Source organism: Oryza brachyantha, chromosome 3, assembly GCF_000231095.2.
Source record: "Oryza brachyantha chromosome 3, ObraRS2, whole genome shotgun sequence".
NCBI classification, from domain to species: Eukaryota; Viridiplantae; Streptophyta; class Magnoliopsida; order Poales; family Poaceae; genus Oryza; species Oryza brachyantha.
This window is the reverse complement of record NC_023165.2, coordinates 3,094,650-3,109,790: the sequence shown is the minus strand read 5'-3', so window position 1 is coordinate 3,109,790 and position 15,141 is coordinate 3,094,650. Positions and strand designations below refer to the sequence as shown.

At 42.7% G+C, this 15,141-nt stretch overlaps 4 protein-coding genes across 4 annotated transcripts; 2 read left to right on the top strand and 2 right to left on the bottom strand.

Moving 5' to 3' along the window:
- Positions 1-79: 79 nt before the first annotated feature.
- Positions 80-4,887, bottom strand: LOC102722756 (probable glucomannan 4-beta-mannosyltransferase 4). Its single transcript, XM_006651017.2, has 9 exons — positions 4,491-4,887; positions 3,615-3,713; positions 2,188-2,440; positions 1,335-1,445; positions 1,120-1,256; positions 918-1,031; positions 634-833; positions 357-554; positions 80-242 (listed from the first exon to the last, which is right to left on the bottom strand). Exons 1-9 carry the CDS (start codon positions 4,857-4,859, stop codon positions 80-82), a joined length of 1,644 nt encoding a protein of 547 aa, XP_006651080.2. The 5' UTR covers positions 4,860-4,887.
- Positions 4,888-5,184: 297 nt separating this feature from the next.
- LOC102699758 (50S ribosomal protein L18) lies at positions 5,185-6,284 on the top strand. Its single transcript, XM_006649404.3, has 3 exons — positions 5,185-5,428; positions 5,534-5,686; positions 5,994-6,284. The coding sequence occupies exons 1-3, from the start codon at positions 5,210-5,212 to the stop codon at positions 6,147-6,149; spliced, it is 528 nt and encodes a 175-aa protein (XP_006649467.1). The 5' UTR covers positions 5,185-5,209; the 3' UTR covers positions 6,150-6,284.
- Positions 6,285-8,067: 1,783 nt separating this feature from the next.
- Positions 8,068-9,949, bottom strand: LOC102722479 (pentatricopeptide repeat-containing protein At5g56310-like). The gene is made up of 2 exons (XM_040521614.1): positions 8,280-9,949; positions 8,068-8,196 (listed from the first exon to the last, which is right to left on the bottom strand). The coding sequence occupies exon 1, from the start codon at positions 9,872-9,874 to the stop codon at positions 8,336-8,338; it is 1,539 nt and encodes a 512-aa protein (XP_040377548.1). The 5' UTR covers positions 9,875-9,949; the 3' UTR covers positions 8,068-8,196; positions 8,280-8,335.
- A 1,005-nt stretch (positions 9,950-10,954) lies between these two features.
- LOC102699479 (rhamnogalacturonan I rhamnosyltransferase 1) lies at positions 10,955-14,629 on the top strand. The gene is made up of 8 exons (XM_006649403.3): positions 10,955-11,329; positions 11,689-11,756; positions 11,855-11,943; positions 12,027-12,189; positions 12,271-12,560; positions 13,277-13,481; positions 13,696-13,853; positions 13,982-14,629. The coding sequence occupies exons 1-8, from the start codon at positions 11,167-11,169 to the stop codon at positions 14,244-14,246; spliced, it is 1,401 nt and encodes a 466-aa protein (XP_006649466.1). The 5' UTR covers positions 10,955-11,166; the 3' UTR covers positions 14,247-14,629.
- The last annotated feature ends 512 nt before the right edge of the window (positions 14,630-15,141 follow it).

Below are 15,141 nucleotides of genomic sequence, written 5' to 3'. Positions count from 1 at the left end.
AATTGCTTGTAGTTACAGGATGCAAATCATGAATTGGGGAAGAATGGATCATTTGAAGTGAAGATGCTGTGTTGCTGTGCTATGAACAGGGAGTAGATGTCCCAGCGAAACCGAATCCCAGCGCAGTGAAAGCAAAGGCCTGGAGGTAGATGTACAGGTAGTAGTGCTTGGCCCCGAGCACGAAGTCGTAAGTGGCGCATACCAGCAGGTAGAACGCGACCATGAGCTCAGGAATGTAAATCCTGCAAGGGTGAAAATCGGGCAGATGGTGTCAGGCATGGATTTTTCACTGCTCTGATGACAGAGGGTTCTCAACTGGTATTTTTCTAAGCAAGTTTTTTATTTTTATTTTTTACCTCTCGACGCAGTCTGTTGGCTTCAGTGGCTCAAGGAGGGGGACTTGAAGCTTCTCCTTCACATGATCACCTACCTTCTCAGTAACAACCCACTCATTGGCATGCATGGTCTCGAGCAAGCCTGTTAGAGCCGCACGCATCCGATGCATGGCCATGACGTTCTCGAATAGAATCCACAATGGCATCAGATGTAGAGACCTGGTGTATATTAGACAGAACCTGTAATCATGTGAAAACTGATGGGAAGATTGAGAGGCGTTCTCTGCATTATTCTTACCGAGGGTTTCTGACGGCAGTCATGATGGTAATGGCAGTGGGAATGTAGACCATCCCCCAGACAGGAATGCTGACTTCAGGGACCATGACGGACAGTGGAATCACAACGCAGTAGAACAGGAAGGTCAGGATGGGAGCGATGACTCTCCGCACGAAGAAAAAGCTGTACAGTAGATGAAGTTTTTTCCATACAGATACGCCCTGAATCATAATTAATCAGGTAAAGAAACTCATTGCATGGCAATCTGTAACTTATTCCATTGTGATATATTCAATAATGCTTGCCTTGGTTTTGAAAATTTCCTTTGCCATTTTTCTGAAGAGGTTGGCAGCACCACAAGTCCACCTATGCTGTTGATGTCGGTAGGCTTTGAAGGTGCTTGGAAGTTCACTCTTAACCTGTGCAAGATTTGTTACTACAAGAGGTTAAAACACGCATATATGTTTATTCAAGGACCAATGATACAAAACTATCACAAATGCGCACCCTTATATCACCAACATAGAGGAATTGCCATCCCTTGAGGCTTGCCCGTACAGCCAAGTCCATATCTTCAACAGTTGTGCGATCCTTCCAACCTCCTGCTTCGTTAATAGCTGATAATCGCCACACACCAGCAGTACCTGTAGGAAGATCAATGACATTAGGACCAGGTATAGTGAGTTCATGTAATTATAAGTGATTCTGATATTGGAATGTACCATTGAAACCAAAGAATGCGTGCATAGATGAGCCTGATTCCTGCTCTACTTTGAAATGATAGTCCAGTGACATCTTCTGTATCCTTGTCATAAGGCAAACATCATAGTTCACTGCAAAATTGCCCGGCAAAGGCCAGGGCAGGAACAGCCTGTAATCAGAATGAACAAAAAATCTCACTTCAAATAAACAAATGGCAACCATTTCCCATTGAAAACTTGAACAAATTGCATAAGAGCATTAGCAATGATGACTGATGATCCAAATTGTAATATTTTTGGACTCAAAACTAATTTAGTTTGGTAACTTAAAACGGTACAGCATATATTCGATGTGCTTTTTTTCCGATATTATACCTCTTATCTCAATGTTCTATATACAATTATATGTTGTACGGAAAATATATTAAAAGTATGATTAGATTCAATATACAAATCATAAATTTTGTAATATTTAATTGTATTTATTTTAAAAGTATATTTGAATGTCATATACAACTCTTAGTTTCTATTTCTATATATTTGGGTTTCATATACAACTCTTAGCTTCTATTTCTATATAACTATATCGATCAATCTACACTGTTATAATCTAAAACCATAATGATCTAATGGTTCAAATCCTTTTCTTTTACTTAAATTAATGTGGTGATTTCTATACTTTAGATTGAATGTGATGCCTTCTTTTCGAGCTATCTTTATATATAAATAGATAGATTGAGTGACCAATTCAGCATAAACAAGAATCAGACCATCATCCTCGCGAAAGAAATAATACATCAGACTTCAGAATAACAGCTGAAATCTGACTAGCTTGGCAATGTTGGAAACTAAACGATGAAAAATACTTGCTTACCAAACTCCCAGCGTGTCTGAACCAGACCAATCTTTGGGTTATGCACAAGAAATGGTATTGTTTTCAAAAGGAAATCAGATTCAGGTTGGAAATCTGCATCAAAAATGGCAACAAAATCACATTGTTGGGCGTAGATATGTTCCATGCCCTTCTTCAAGGCTCCTGCTTTGTACCCCTTCCTATTATCTCTGATCTCATACTTTATGTTAATGTTTTTTGTCGCCCAATCCTTGCACTCAAGCTCCACTAGATCCTGCATTTGACAAAAATTGAAGTAAAGAAACAACAATGCTGCAGTAAGCTCTAATTAAAAAGTAATGGTGGCTTGTAGATTTCTAACTTCTAAGCAACCTGAAAGTTAATAAGCCAACCCTATGTTCATTCAATACAGCAATGGTCTATGATCTTGCTCCAACTGTAAATGTTTCCATTATAAACAGTAATCTTATAAGGTAAAGACAAGCATATGAATTAAAACTTCTTGATGCCATGTGTAACGAATCTACATATAGGATGCAAGCTGAACTACGAAATCTTTTCTTATAAGAAGAGAGGGAACTTTCTTGGTTGGTAGTTAACGGCAGTAATTAAAATGTGCAATGTTGAACATAATCTATCCTCTACTTACATTATAAGGAGAGAGATAGAGAGAGAACTTTCTTGGTCAATATGAAATAACGGCAGTAATAAACATGTGAAATGTTGAACATAGATTATCCACTACTTCACATAGTGTGATTAGTGCACAGCTGCAATTTGTATGGTCAAGTTGCATATCAAACTATATCATAAAAAATAAAATAGTATTAGTAAACACAAGCTTTGTGAATCAACTTATCCCTAGTATCCCAGTTCTTTTAGCATGTTTAAGTTGTTCACGCATTTGTATTATTATTAATTTGCAAGTTGCGTGGTACTACGGTTATGCTGTCAATGACCTCAGTTTAGGATATTATGTTTAAATAGAAGTGTCTACAAGTGGTAGCTGTGTCAACTACTCTTATTGTGTGACATGTCTAGCAATCATGAGCAGACCAGCAATTATCTGAAAAAAAAAAGAATTTTGGGCATGTACTGTAAATCTAAGATAGGCAAAATCCAGTTCACATTAAGATCCTTAACCTTTCCTTTCTGCTTGGTCAACTCACAGATATATGAGGAATGCACTTGGTTAATCCACAAAACTATTATCCATCCTTATGCATTCGTACTCTGCAGCGTCTTTGCTTCCACATTCCGACACTCAACAACGTAAACCATTTAATAGGAAGCACTAAGGACTTCACATGAACTGTGAGGACCTACTTGTTTGACATGAATATTGCATGAACCATCTTTTGATATAAAGCCTTTTTCCGTTGGACTTCTGGAAATACATGGTTCGGGTAAAGGAGAAAACTAAGCATCTATGCAGAAGTTTAACTTACCTTAATTGAAGGATCAGTGGAATCATCCAAGACTTGGATTATAATACGGTCTGGAGGCCACGTGAGAGCACATGCAGCTCCAATGGAGAGCTTGTACACCTGCACAAGAATGACATATGCATCACACTTTCACATGACATAATTTTTTTAGATAATACATGACATAAATTAACAAGCAAATTCTTTGAATATTGTAGGACAAAACAAGCTGCCACTCAACGTACACTCATAGTTGACACTTGACAGTTAACATCTTCACCAAATAGACAGAAACGCTAGACCCATTAGATGGCGATTGTAAGATGCACTTAACAATTATTATTTTCTGGATTAGTTAGCTCCTGGACGTTGCTGAAAAACAAACAGTTCGGCAACCTGGTTTGCTTTGCAAGGCCCGCAATGTGGGGCCCCCATTCCGTAGCATCTAGCGGACACGCTATGTCGCTATTGATAAAACCCCACATGTAACAAAGTCCTAGTACTAATCTGAGCTCACAGACAGGGTCCCACGAGCCTTCATTACGTACAGCTGCTCATTCAGAGGCTCCGAAGAACAAATTGTAAAACGACAGTCTAAAATATTGATGCGAATGTGTCACAAAACTAGAAGAGATTAACAAGAGCGAGAACTGAAGTAGTAATGCATCGCGGATTAACGAGCGAGCTGAAGCAATGCATCGCGGAGTCGATTAACAGGGAGCAATGCATCGCAAAATGTCACATGCGCAAGCGGAAACTGCTAATGCGAAGAGCCAGTCAGTCCAACCATCTGGAATATTTGGAGGCAAAGCTTCAATTCCGAAGTGGATCGCACACTGATCGATCACGAAATTCAGCAGCGAAGGGGGAAAAAAAGGGAGAGCTCCAACACCTCACCTCCTTCTCATTGTACATGGGGATCTGCACGAGCACCATCGGGAACGCCGCGTCCCGCCCGCCCCCCGCCGCCGCCTCCTCGTCGTCGACCCCTCCGACGACGACGCTCCCCACGGAAATGGGCTCCCACTTGTACCGCCGCTCCGGCACTCGCCGCAGCAGCTTGATGGCGACGAGGCTGACGACGCTCATGTAGGCCACCTCCAGCACTAGCATCACCGACATCGCCATGCACGCCCACACCGCGAGCTGCAGCACCGGCGCCACCGCCCGCGTCCGCGCCACCGCCAACGCCGCCGCGATCTGGTCCCCGAAGCCGGCTGCCGCGGCCGCGGAGGCCGCGAGCCACCGCCCCCACAGCTCCTCCATTGCTCTTAGCTTTGGAGTTCGGAGGCGTGGCTGGAAATGGTGGGCAAAAGCAAGCTCTGCAGCGGGTTGGCTTCTATGGAGTACGTGAGTAGTTTTTGACGGGGGGTTTGAAAATTAATCTGAGAGGTTTGGATAGTGATGAGAGCGCAAGCTGGGTACGGAAAGAATAAACCTGACCTGGCGTTTACTTGTTTTTTACGATTACACCCTTGGTTAAGCGGGTGTATTACTTGCTGGCTGACAGGTGGGGTCCCGGAGATGAGAACGAATATTCGTTCCTAAATCCTAATCCAGTCTGCCCCAGTAGCTCCCCCACGCGCGGCACCTGCTCGACGAATTGCCCCGGTGCCATGGCATCGCTCCGCGCGGCGCCTGGGATGCCATTCCCGGCGTGGCCGGCGTGCTGCCCTCCTCCGAGCTCGCCAGGATCCGCGCGTGGCGTGCCGTTCTCTCCGCTGGATTCCGCGGGGCACCTCCGCCGGCGCGCGTACCCGAGGATCCAGGCGACGGCGAGGCACGGCGCGCGGAAGGAGAACCCCAAGGTCAGGAACCGCCGGCTGCAGAGGAAGGTGAGGCTCGTTCCGCTCTGGCTCACCCATGCAGGCACTGCAGCACAAACCAATTGCTCCTCTGCTCACAAGTAGTGGTGGTACCATTTCTTGCCGCCGCTGCAGTTCAATGGCACGGCGACGAAGCCGAGGCTGTCCGTGTTCTGCTCCAACAGGCAGCTCTACGCCATGCTCGTCGACGACCACAACAGGGAGATCCTCTTCTACTGCAGCACCCTGCAGAAGGCCATCTGCGGCGACTCGCCCTGCAGCGCCGTGGTACGCCATCTTACCTAATTCATCTGTTTCATATTATAAATCAATTTGAGTTTATACTAAATCAAATCTCTTCGAATTAACCAAGTTTATGTATTAATATTTTCAACATAAAATAAATACTACAAAATTATATTCAGTCATAAATTTGATAAAATTATGAATGTCAGTACATGTTTATATAAACTTCGCTAAATTTAATTAGGTTTGACTTAGAATAATAAAACTAAAGTGATTTGTAATGTGAAATGGAGAGAGTAGTAAACCGGCGTGGTCGTATGTAACGTCTTGAGATGATTTGTTGTGATAGGAGGCCGCTGGGAGGGTCGGGGAGGAGGTCATCAGGGCATGCAAAGAGCTGGACATCTCCGAGATCTCGTCCTACGACCGCAACGGGTTTGCTCGAGGGGAGAGGATGATGGCGTTCGAGGTTCCGGTCTCGCAGTACGGGTTCCTGCCAAGATAGCAGCAAGAGAAAGAAATCAGGTGCCCAACCGTAGATAGGATAGTGTATTGACATCAAATGAACTATAAACATGTGAATTGGTGGCTGACTGGCTGTGTGTTACTGTGATCCATCAGTTCTTGGAGAGCATGTAGTGTTAATTGTTTTGCTCATGAAACGGTATTTCTCCACTCTCGACACTCACACAACCAGCTGATAATCTCTCGTTAATTGTTCATATACATTTATCCATCAGTTCTAGGCAGGAAGTAAGTTAGCATACTGTGCTGCAGCTGGACATCTCATACCTGTTTTGTGAAGGAGCTTCATCAACAACTGATTCTCTGCACTGAGCTGTCTGGTTCAATTTCAACATGCTGGATCCTGGAACAGAGCTCCTATCAGTAATGCAAAGATTAGGGCCCTTATAAACACATATCATGTGATGTATGAAGATATTCAAGACCCAAAGCAGCTCAACAAGGACAAAATCGATACAGTGATCAATTGATATGGATTTTATAGTTTAAATCAACACTCAGATTTTATAAAGAACAGAGGACTGACATGCATATATATATGCTGGTATGAGCAAGCTTCCTCACCACATTATGGAAACAGATTATTAAGATTTTTGTTAAGTTTATTTAATAAATATTTAATTTATATCCCTATAATCAATTAGATGGACCACGGCAATAATATGTTCAATAATCTAAATCAAACAGGGCCTTACTTTGTCTGTTCAAAGTGTAGGCAATTGAATAGCATGTTTTACTACACAAGTGATAACAATGGTGACTAGTGAATTCACTAGAACAGTAAGGCCAGATATTTCCAAAGAATGAACTTGTAAATTCAAGTCCATTGAAAGACGATTTGCAACCTTACATGTGTTAAGTGCAAGGGCAAAGCTTCCTATATTCTGAAAAGGTGTAAAGGTTTCCTCGATGATTTTATACAGAAAATGGCAATAAATCTCAAATAATACCAAATGTAGTATGAAATTCATTAATAAGACAACAATCCCATCTGGTGTTATAGTCCTATGTAATATGAGCAATCTAACTGCTATCACCAGAGGTGCCAGACAAGTTGAAGTTAAGAGGTTACATAATTGACATGCTGAGACAAATTAAACTGGAAATCTACCACAAGGATTTCAGGCAAGAATATTTTAGAGATCAAGCAAACATGAAAAATATGATGAAACGCCTAGAGTGCCAAAAAGGAAACCTCCCAAAACAAAATATGTTAAGTTTGTTAACATGACAAATATGCCCGGTCCCCATAGGAGAAAGGCATAACCTAGTGGTCACACTGACTTAGGTAGCACTCAAAGTCCTGAGTTCAAATCTCCATAGGACATAAATTTCAGATTAGGTATTTGAGTAGATAGTTTCCTTACTTGGGCTAAGTTTCCGAATTCCAAATTAAAAAAAATTGTTGCATATATCCGGTTGGATATAGAGGCCGGTTAAAAAATAACCTTCTCTAAGAAAAATGTCAAATATGCTAAGTACTACGTACTGGCCACCCAAGGAATCGGCAATCATGGAGGGCACAACTGTTTTCTGTCATGTAAACTGCAAATAACCACCCACTGACTCGAATTTGCTGCATGAACTTTGCAAGGATAAGAGCAGGTACAATAATAGACTATAAACCAGCTATAAACATGTTTTAAAGAGATAAGAGGAGAGAGAGGAGTGCTAAACATATTTTAAAGAGATAAGAGGGGAGAGAGAGAAGAAGTGGATTACTAATTTATAGTGAGCTGCAGCACGGGCTCCAAGACACAATGTGTATATGACTTGTGGGACCATGTATTAATGTTTTGTAGGTAAATATTATATAAATTAGCTATTAGATTGACTATAGATGAATTGAAGCTAGTAGTTAGCTATACTATTGAACTTGCTCTAAATGGATGGCATACTTGGTGAAATGAATTCTTAAAAAAAATCCCTCCACAATTTGTTAAAAAAACGATCCCCTTTACAATAACTGTTGTGCTTCCTAACCCATTTCTGTAGGATAGCAAATGTAGTATACACCACGTCACCACCTGTACAGTTGAGTTCAGTTTCAGGATTCACGCTTTCATAGTAAATCAGACAGTGGGGGCGCGGTGCAGAGAGAGACAAATACCTGGCTATGCTAGTGATCCAAATGGAAAAATCTGGTGAAATTCAACCTTGGAAAAATTACAACTGAGTCAGACAGGGTGTGCTCCAGCTGCTCTGGCCTATAGTCTTTTGGGCCCTAGACAGGTTCATGATCCGTCTGATCTCCACGGCCTCTGCTGTTCGTCCAGAAGCAGCGTACATGTCGCTGAGCAAAATGTAGTACCCACCCTCCTCCGGGTTCAGGCTCCTTAGCTTCTGGACCGCCCGCTCTGCCATGCCGATATCCCCATGTGTCCGGCATGCACCAAGTAAAGCACCCCAGACCACACTATTGCTCGGAATTGGCATTTTCTCTATCATTTTGTATGCTTCCTCAAGTTGCCCTGCCCGACCAAGCAGATCCACCATGCACCCATAATGCTCGATGCCGAGATCCACTTTACCGTAGTTGCCACTTAGCATTGCATTGAACATTGCACGTCCCTCCTCGACAAGGCCCTTGTGTGCATATGCGGTGATAACTGCAAGCAGTGTTACCCCATCAGGCTTCACAGCTTTGCCATCGGCCAGCATCTGATGAAACAAAGCAACTGTCCTCTCCACATCACCATGTGATGCATATGCCGAGATAATTGTATTCCAAGATGCCAAGCTCCTTACGGTCATGCCATCAAACAAAGAGCGTGCTTCGCTGAGGCTCCCGCACTTAGCATACATGTCCATGAGTGCATTACGGAGTGATACCATCCACCCGAAGCCATTGGAATCAACATACTGACGCACACGCTCCCCAGTTGCAAGGTCCCCGAGTGCAGTGCATGCTGACACTACACTCAGCATGGTCACTTCATCTGGCTGCACCGGCATTGCATCAAACAATGCCAAGGCCTCCCGTGGACGTCGTGCCCTGGCATACGCAGATATCATGGCAGTCCAAGAAACAACGTCCCGGTGAGACATCTGATCGAACACCACGCGTGCGGCACCCAAATCGTTGGCCTTGAGGTGCAAAGTCAGCAGACCTGAGAAGGAGATCACGTCCCGAGCAGGCATTTCGTCAAACACCCTGCGCGCGTCGCCCGCCGCCGCCCGAGACGAGTAGGCGTGGAGCAGCGCATTGTAGACATGCACGTGGGAGCTGCCCGCGCCAAGGCAACCGTGTTTGATCGCCTGGGCGTGGAGGTCACAGGGCAACCGCAACCGCGACACGCATCGCGAGCATGACTTGAGGGCGAATGTGAAGGTGAAGGCGTCGGGGGCGGCGCCCGCGCGGCGCATCGCGGCGAAGAGCTCGATGGCTGAGCCGGGCGAGGAGGACGCGGCGAGGCCGCGCATGAGGGTGTTGTAGAAGAAGGCGAGGTGGGAGGAGGCCAACGAGACGAACGGGAGGTGAAGGGAGAGCATGGCGGCTGCGTGGCGGAGGTCGCCCGCGGGGGAGACGGCGGCGAAGCGGAGGAGCTTGGCGAGCGACGCAACGGCGTCGGCGGCCGGCAGGAGGTGGCGGCGGCGGAGGAGAACGCCGTGGAGCAGGCGGAGGCCGCGCTTCGTCGAGCACTGGCCGGCCAAGGACGGTAGATCACCTGGTGAGATCGACGGTGGCGGTGAGCGCGGCGTCATCTCTGGCTGCGCTCCTCCACTGCTCCATCGGTTCGCCACGGAGGTTGCTGCTTTTTGAGCGAGGGTAGCGTCGAAGTGCTGAACTGTTCGCTGAAAAATTCCCCGCTAAGGCCACAAATCAGTTAGTGCGAGGCATTCAGAGTTTCAGACAAAAACACACACTTTAGAATATGTTTAGTGAGACTTCAACTCTCTAAGATTAATATACTTTTTAGTTGGAGCCTAAATAAATACTCTCTCGTTTTTTAATTGACGTCGTTGATTTTTAAATCTACGTTTGACCATTCGTCTTTTTTAATTGATAACGCTGACACACAGTCTGATCGGCGTGGCATGACGTGGTTGTCTTGCCATGCCAATATCAATAGCGTGACAAGACAATGCTGTCATGTCACCGATAATGATGTGGCAAGCCATTTCGTCAAGATTAATACGATGAAAATATTTCCTGGGAAGTTTAGTAATATAATTATTTATTCAAAGGGTTTTAAAAAATAAAAAAAAATCAAGAATACTCGAGCAAATAAAGGTGAAGTAACCATAGACACCGAATAACTTTGTTAACACTCTTTTACTTGTGTATTCCGTACCTTTTTTTAACTTCACAGAGCATTCAGGTATTCACCATTAAATTTGATATGGCAAGTGGCAAACTGGCAATGCCCACACATTCCTTTATTTTACTCCTATAAATATAAATAAACAAAACAAACATGCTGTGCATGTGCCCCCCTGGATGTTTGGAATGTCTCCCTCATCCTGACTACCACTAGGCTTAAACCGTAGGAGGATAATCGATGTTAGAGCAGTTACAATAGCATAATATAAGCCAACTATAAACATAAACATATTTTAAAAAGATAAGAGAGAGGAGAGAAAAAAAAAGAGTTGGTTACTAATTTATAGCCAGCGACACATAGGCTTCAAAACAAAATGTATGTATGACATGTAAAACCATATATTAATATTTTAAAAAAATATTATATAAATTAACTATAGATGAATTAAAAATACAGACTGCCTCTTGTACCCAGAGACAACAGACAAAGAGATCCTTTTTAACCAAAAGGAACCAAGGCCCAAAAACACACAACACACACAACGACGGCGGCGCACACACTCACCGCGCAACGGCACTAGCCTAAGCCGCGGCTACCCTCCTCCGGAATCTCCTGGAACCTTCTCGAACCAAGGAGGGAGGGGGAGGAGCTGCTTGGCTGCGGCGAGGCGGCCGCCAATGCCGGCGGGATCCGGAGGAGGAGGAGGGGGATGCGGTGGGTGTAGGAGGCGCGATGGCGAGGTCGAGGCCTAGGGTTTGGGTCCTGGCGGGATGCGCCGCCGTGCTGCTGTGGGCCTTCGTCGCGCAGCTCGTCGCCGTCGGCCGCCTCCTCGTCATGTTCGGCCTCGCCGGCGATGCGGGGCCCTCGCCTCCGCCTACCGCGCTACCGCCCCGAAGTGCGTGATCTCCGTGATTTTTTTGTTAGTTGTTTCTTCGCAGAGTTTGATTTGAGTTTTGTTCAGTTTTGATGTGCGTCGATTTGGTGACAGCCTGTAGGAATGACAAGAAATTAGCTAAATATTGTGAAGTGTATTGGATTTTAGTGTGGGTGAGGATGAATTTGTTGCGTGCCCTTCCCCAACTTGATACCAAGTTAGTGAAGTTGTAGAGGCTGCTGCTTGGAGTAGTTGTGATAAATGATTCAGCTGAATTCCTGATTGGCATCCTCTTTTTTTTTGTTGGGATGTTTATTTACGATGTAGCATCAATCATTACTTGAGCATAGCAGTTTTATCTTGAATTTTATTTTTTTTAGGAATCTACAAGAGCAATGGTTATCTGAAGATCTCTTGCAATGGAGGTTTGAATCAGATGCGATCAGAGGTCAGTTGTTATTTGCTTACTTGAGTTAATTGAGCTGTTCAGTATTATATTTTTTCCTCACTTTTCTACTTCTGTTATTGTGAAAACACATATTCCAGATATGTGACATGGTTGCAGTTGCTCGCTTGCTAAACCTTACAATGGTTGTCCCAGAACTAGACAAGAGATCATTCTGGGCGGATCAAAGGTATTTTTCATTTTGTAGGATAGGTCTGACATGACCTACCATGTTAATCTCTGAAACATGTGGTATTTTTTAATACTTTGCAGCAATTTTGGGGATATATTTGATGTTAAACATTTCATTGACACATTAAGAGATGAAGTGCACATTGTTAAACAGCTTCCGAAGAGATTTGGTGCAGAGGATTCAAACAGTATACTTAACATGTCACCTGTGAGCTGGTCTGATGAAAAATATTACTTGCATCAGGTCTGTACATATATCTGGCATTCTGGATTAACACATGCTTACCATATGTCATATACTCTTCATGCTATCTTATCTATGCAGATCTTACCATTATTCAGCAAATATAGTGTCATCCATTTTAACAAGACAGATGCTCGATTAGCAAACAATGGTATCAGTACACAGCTTCAACTACTTAGGTGCCGTGTTAATTTCCAAGCACTGAAGTTCACCCCTCAAATTGAGGCCTTGGGGAATAAACTGGTGCAGAAACTTCAAGCCAAGGGATCATTTGTGGCCTTGCATTTACGATATGAGATGGACATGTTGGCCTTTTCTGGTTGTAATCATGGTCTTTCTCAAGAAGAAGCTGAGGAGCTCAAAAGAATGAGGTTAAATGTTATTTTTGTGTACTCTTATATACTTTATAAATGCTAAAATGTAGCCTTTTCGGATATTGACCCAAGTAGCGCCTTGCATAAAAGAGGAAATACTATACTCCGTTACTCCCTCTGTTTGTTCTTATGTGTTGTTTAGGACATCTGCATGATTCAAATATGCACCCTTAATCATTACTTTTTCTATCACATATTCATAAAAATACGATTAATTGCACGCCATCTAAACAACATCTATTTAGAATGGTGAGTAATAGTTTAATGATGTTTGTAGTAAATGTTGACCATTCAAGAAGGGAAAGAATATCCATACCTCCTTAACTCGTCTAAAAATGCTAATGTTCATGTCATAGTTGTTTTATGCAACAGTCGGTTTTCAACAATTCTCTGTAACATTATCATTTTATTTATCTTGTGATTTTTTGGGTTTGTAAAACATCACTTTCAGTCTACTAAATTGTCATTTCCATACCTAGCATTGTATACCCTTTTATGGTGGATTCATTTCAATGACATGAAAATGAAACCACCCAGTTATCCTCAATATTGTCAAATTAGTCAAGTGCTATATTATCTTACTCTTGTTCTTGAGCGTTGAGTTTGGCAAACTATTTATAACTGCACCTCTATGTCTAAGAGAGGTGTATCAGTGATTGTGTAAGAAAAACATAAGCCATAAGCAACAGAAGCTAATTTTTCCTATCAATTAGATATGCTTATCCATGGTGGAGAGAAAAGGAAATTGATTCACAAGCTAAGAGACTGCAAGGACTATGCCCACTTACACCTGAGGAGACATCTATTATTCTGAAAGCTCTGGGATTTCAGAAGGATACTCTTTTATACATCGCAGCTGGTGAAATTTATGGGGGAGAAAAGAGACTAGAACCATTGCAAGCTGCATTTCCAAAACTTGTAAGTGTGATATTGCAGTCAAATTCTACCAAACATATTGCCTTTTCCATTTGTTGTGGTAAATGGTAGTAATTGTAGTACAGTTTCCATAAATTCCACTGCACAAGCATGTTCCTTATTTGTCTTCTAAACTGCTTGGCATGTTTTGGGACTTCACTTCGTTGTCTAAATGTTTAGCCACTTCACTATATAAACAGTGTTGAATATCTTTCAGGTAAAAAAGGAGATGCTGCTAGACTTGGAAGCTCTACGACAGTTCCAAAACCATTCTTCTCAGATGGCTGCACTTGACTTCATTGTATCCACAGCCAGTGGTATTTTCATTCCTACTTATGATGGTAACATGGCAAAACTTGTTGAAGGTCACCGGAGGTATGGACATATAGCCAGTTTTCCTATTTATGAAAATCAAGCTTCTTCTCCAGCATGATTTGATTGTGCAGTCAAAAGTCTTTGCGCATCAGATATATCTCGTGGCTTAGATTTTTGTTACTTTTCAGGTTCCTGGGTTTCCGGAAAAGTGTGCTACTAGACCGACAGAAATTGGTCGGTCTTATAGATCTGTACAACAATAAGACAATCTCTTGGAACAGTTTTGCATCTTCTGTCCAGGAAACTCATAAAAATCGTGTAGTTCAATCGTCCTGTCGGCAGAAACTTGAAAATAAGCCGAAAGAAGAGGATTATTTTTATGCTAACCCCCACGAATGCCTAGCAAATTCAAGATTTTGCAGCGGAACCAAGGATGCAATCAGTGTAAGGTGAGCGTCAAGTCTTGCATGTTGAAACCTCACCGAGCCAAGTTATTGTAGTGACGTACAGTGGACTGAAGCCAGCAGCTCAGCAGGCAGAGCCCATCTTCATCGTTTAACCCGTTTTTACTGATCTCCTGTTGTATAGGTCAGTTTTTTTTTTCTCCTTTTGGCGATTGATTCATTCATTTTTCACATGCCGAATATGAATGCCCTCCTAAAGCATGTAAATTGGGTTGGCTTGCTGTTTGTGTTCATGATGATTAATTAATTAATGATGATAGCCAAAACCGCAAGCAGCGTTTGTTTTTACTCAACATCCGTGGTATTACCGTATGTTCAACTATCACATTCCGATATATGCATTGTGCTTTGTCAACCAAGGAGTAATGAAAGTATTTCGGTTACCAATGTCGGACATGTCACATTGTTTTATATAATGGAAGTATATTGCACTCAGTCGATTACAAGGCGATACAACTAAATGAGAAACCACCCTGGCCGCCTTGCTAAGATTCAAAACACATCCAAATGAAAAGAGAGAGAGAGAGAGAGAGAGAGAGAGAGAGACTACCGTAATAAACGGATTTAATTGCTATCAATCCGTAGACTAGTTTTTTAGAGTACTTAACAACCAAAAAACAGTGGCGTTTTCGAATACAAGTTTGGCTATTGATATCATTCTAGATTTCTATACTGCATTATTATTCTTTCATTATAACTGTGGCCTTTGCTGTTTTTTTTTCTATTAAAACATATTCCCTGTTGCATGATGTAAAACTTTCTAACTTTGCATATATAGATTCATATGTATGCTAATAAATTTAAATACATATAAAAATTATGTATACAATAATTATTTGATAAATCTAGTCAAGATTAGAAAGTTTTAAGACAGAGGGAGAAAC

Excerpts from the sequence above, each read along its gene's own strand:
- LOC102722756 (XM_006651017.2), bottom strand. The coding sequence starts at position 4,859 with ATGGAGGAGCTGTGGGGGCGGTGGCTCGCGGCCTCCGCGGCCGCGGCA. Across the intron at positions 3,714-4,490 it reads CCATGTACAATGAGAAGGAG|GTGTACAAGCTCTCCATTGG; the intron begins GTGAGGTGTTGG and ends ATTCTTGTGCAG. Across the intron at positions 555-633 it reads ACTGCCGTCAGAAACCCTCG|GTCTCTACATCTGATGCCAT; the intron begins GTAAGAATAATG and ends AATATACACCAG.
- LOC102699758 (XM_006649404.3), top strand. The coding sequence starts at position 5,210 with ATGGCATCGCTCCGCGCGGCGCCTGGGATGCCATTCCCGGCGTGGCCG. Across the intron at positions 5,429-5,533 it reads ACCGCCGGCTGCAGAGGAAG|TTCAATGGCACGGCGACGAA; the intron begins GTGAGGCTCGTT and ends CCGCCGCTGCAG. Across the intron at positions 5,687-5,993 it reads ACTCGCCCTGCAGCGCCGTG|GAGGCCGCTGGGAGGGTCGG; the intron begins GTACGCCATCTT and ends TTGTTGTGATAG.
- LOC102722479 (XM_040521614.1), bottom strand. The coding sequence starts at position 9,874 with ATGACGCCGCGCTCACCGCCACCGTCGATCTCACCAGGTGATCTACCG.
- LOC102699479 (XM_006649403.3), top strand. The coding sequence starts at position 11,167 with ATGGCGAGGTCGAGGCCTAGGGTTTGGGTCCTGGCGGGATGCGCCGCC. Across the intron at positions 11,330-11,688 it reads TACCGCGCTACCGCCCCGAA|GAATCTACAAGAGCAATGGT; the intron begins GTGCGTGATCTC and ends TATTTTTTTTAG. Across the intron at positions 13,482-13,695 it reads AAGCTGCATTTCCAAAACTT|GTAAAAAAGGAGATGCTGCT; the intron begins GTAAGTGTGATA and ends AATATCTTTCAG.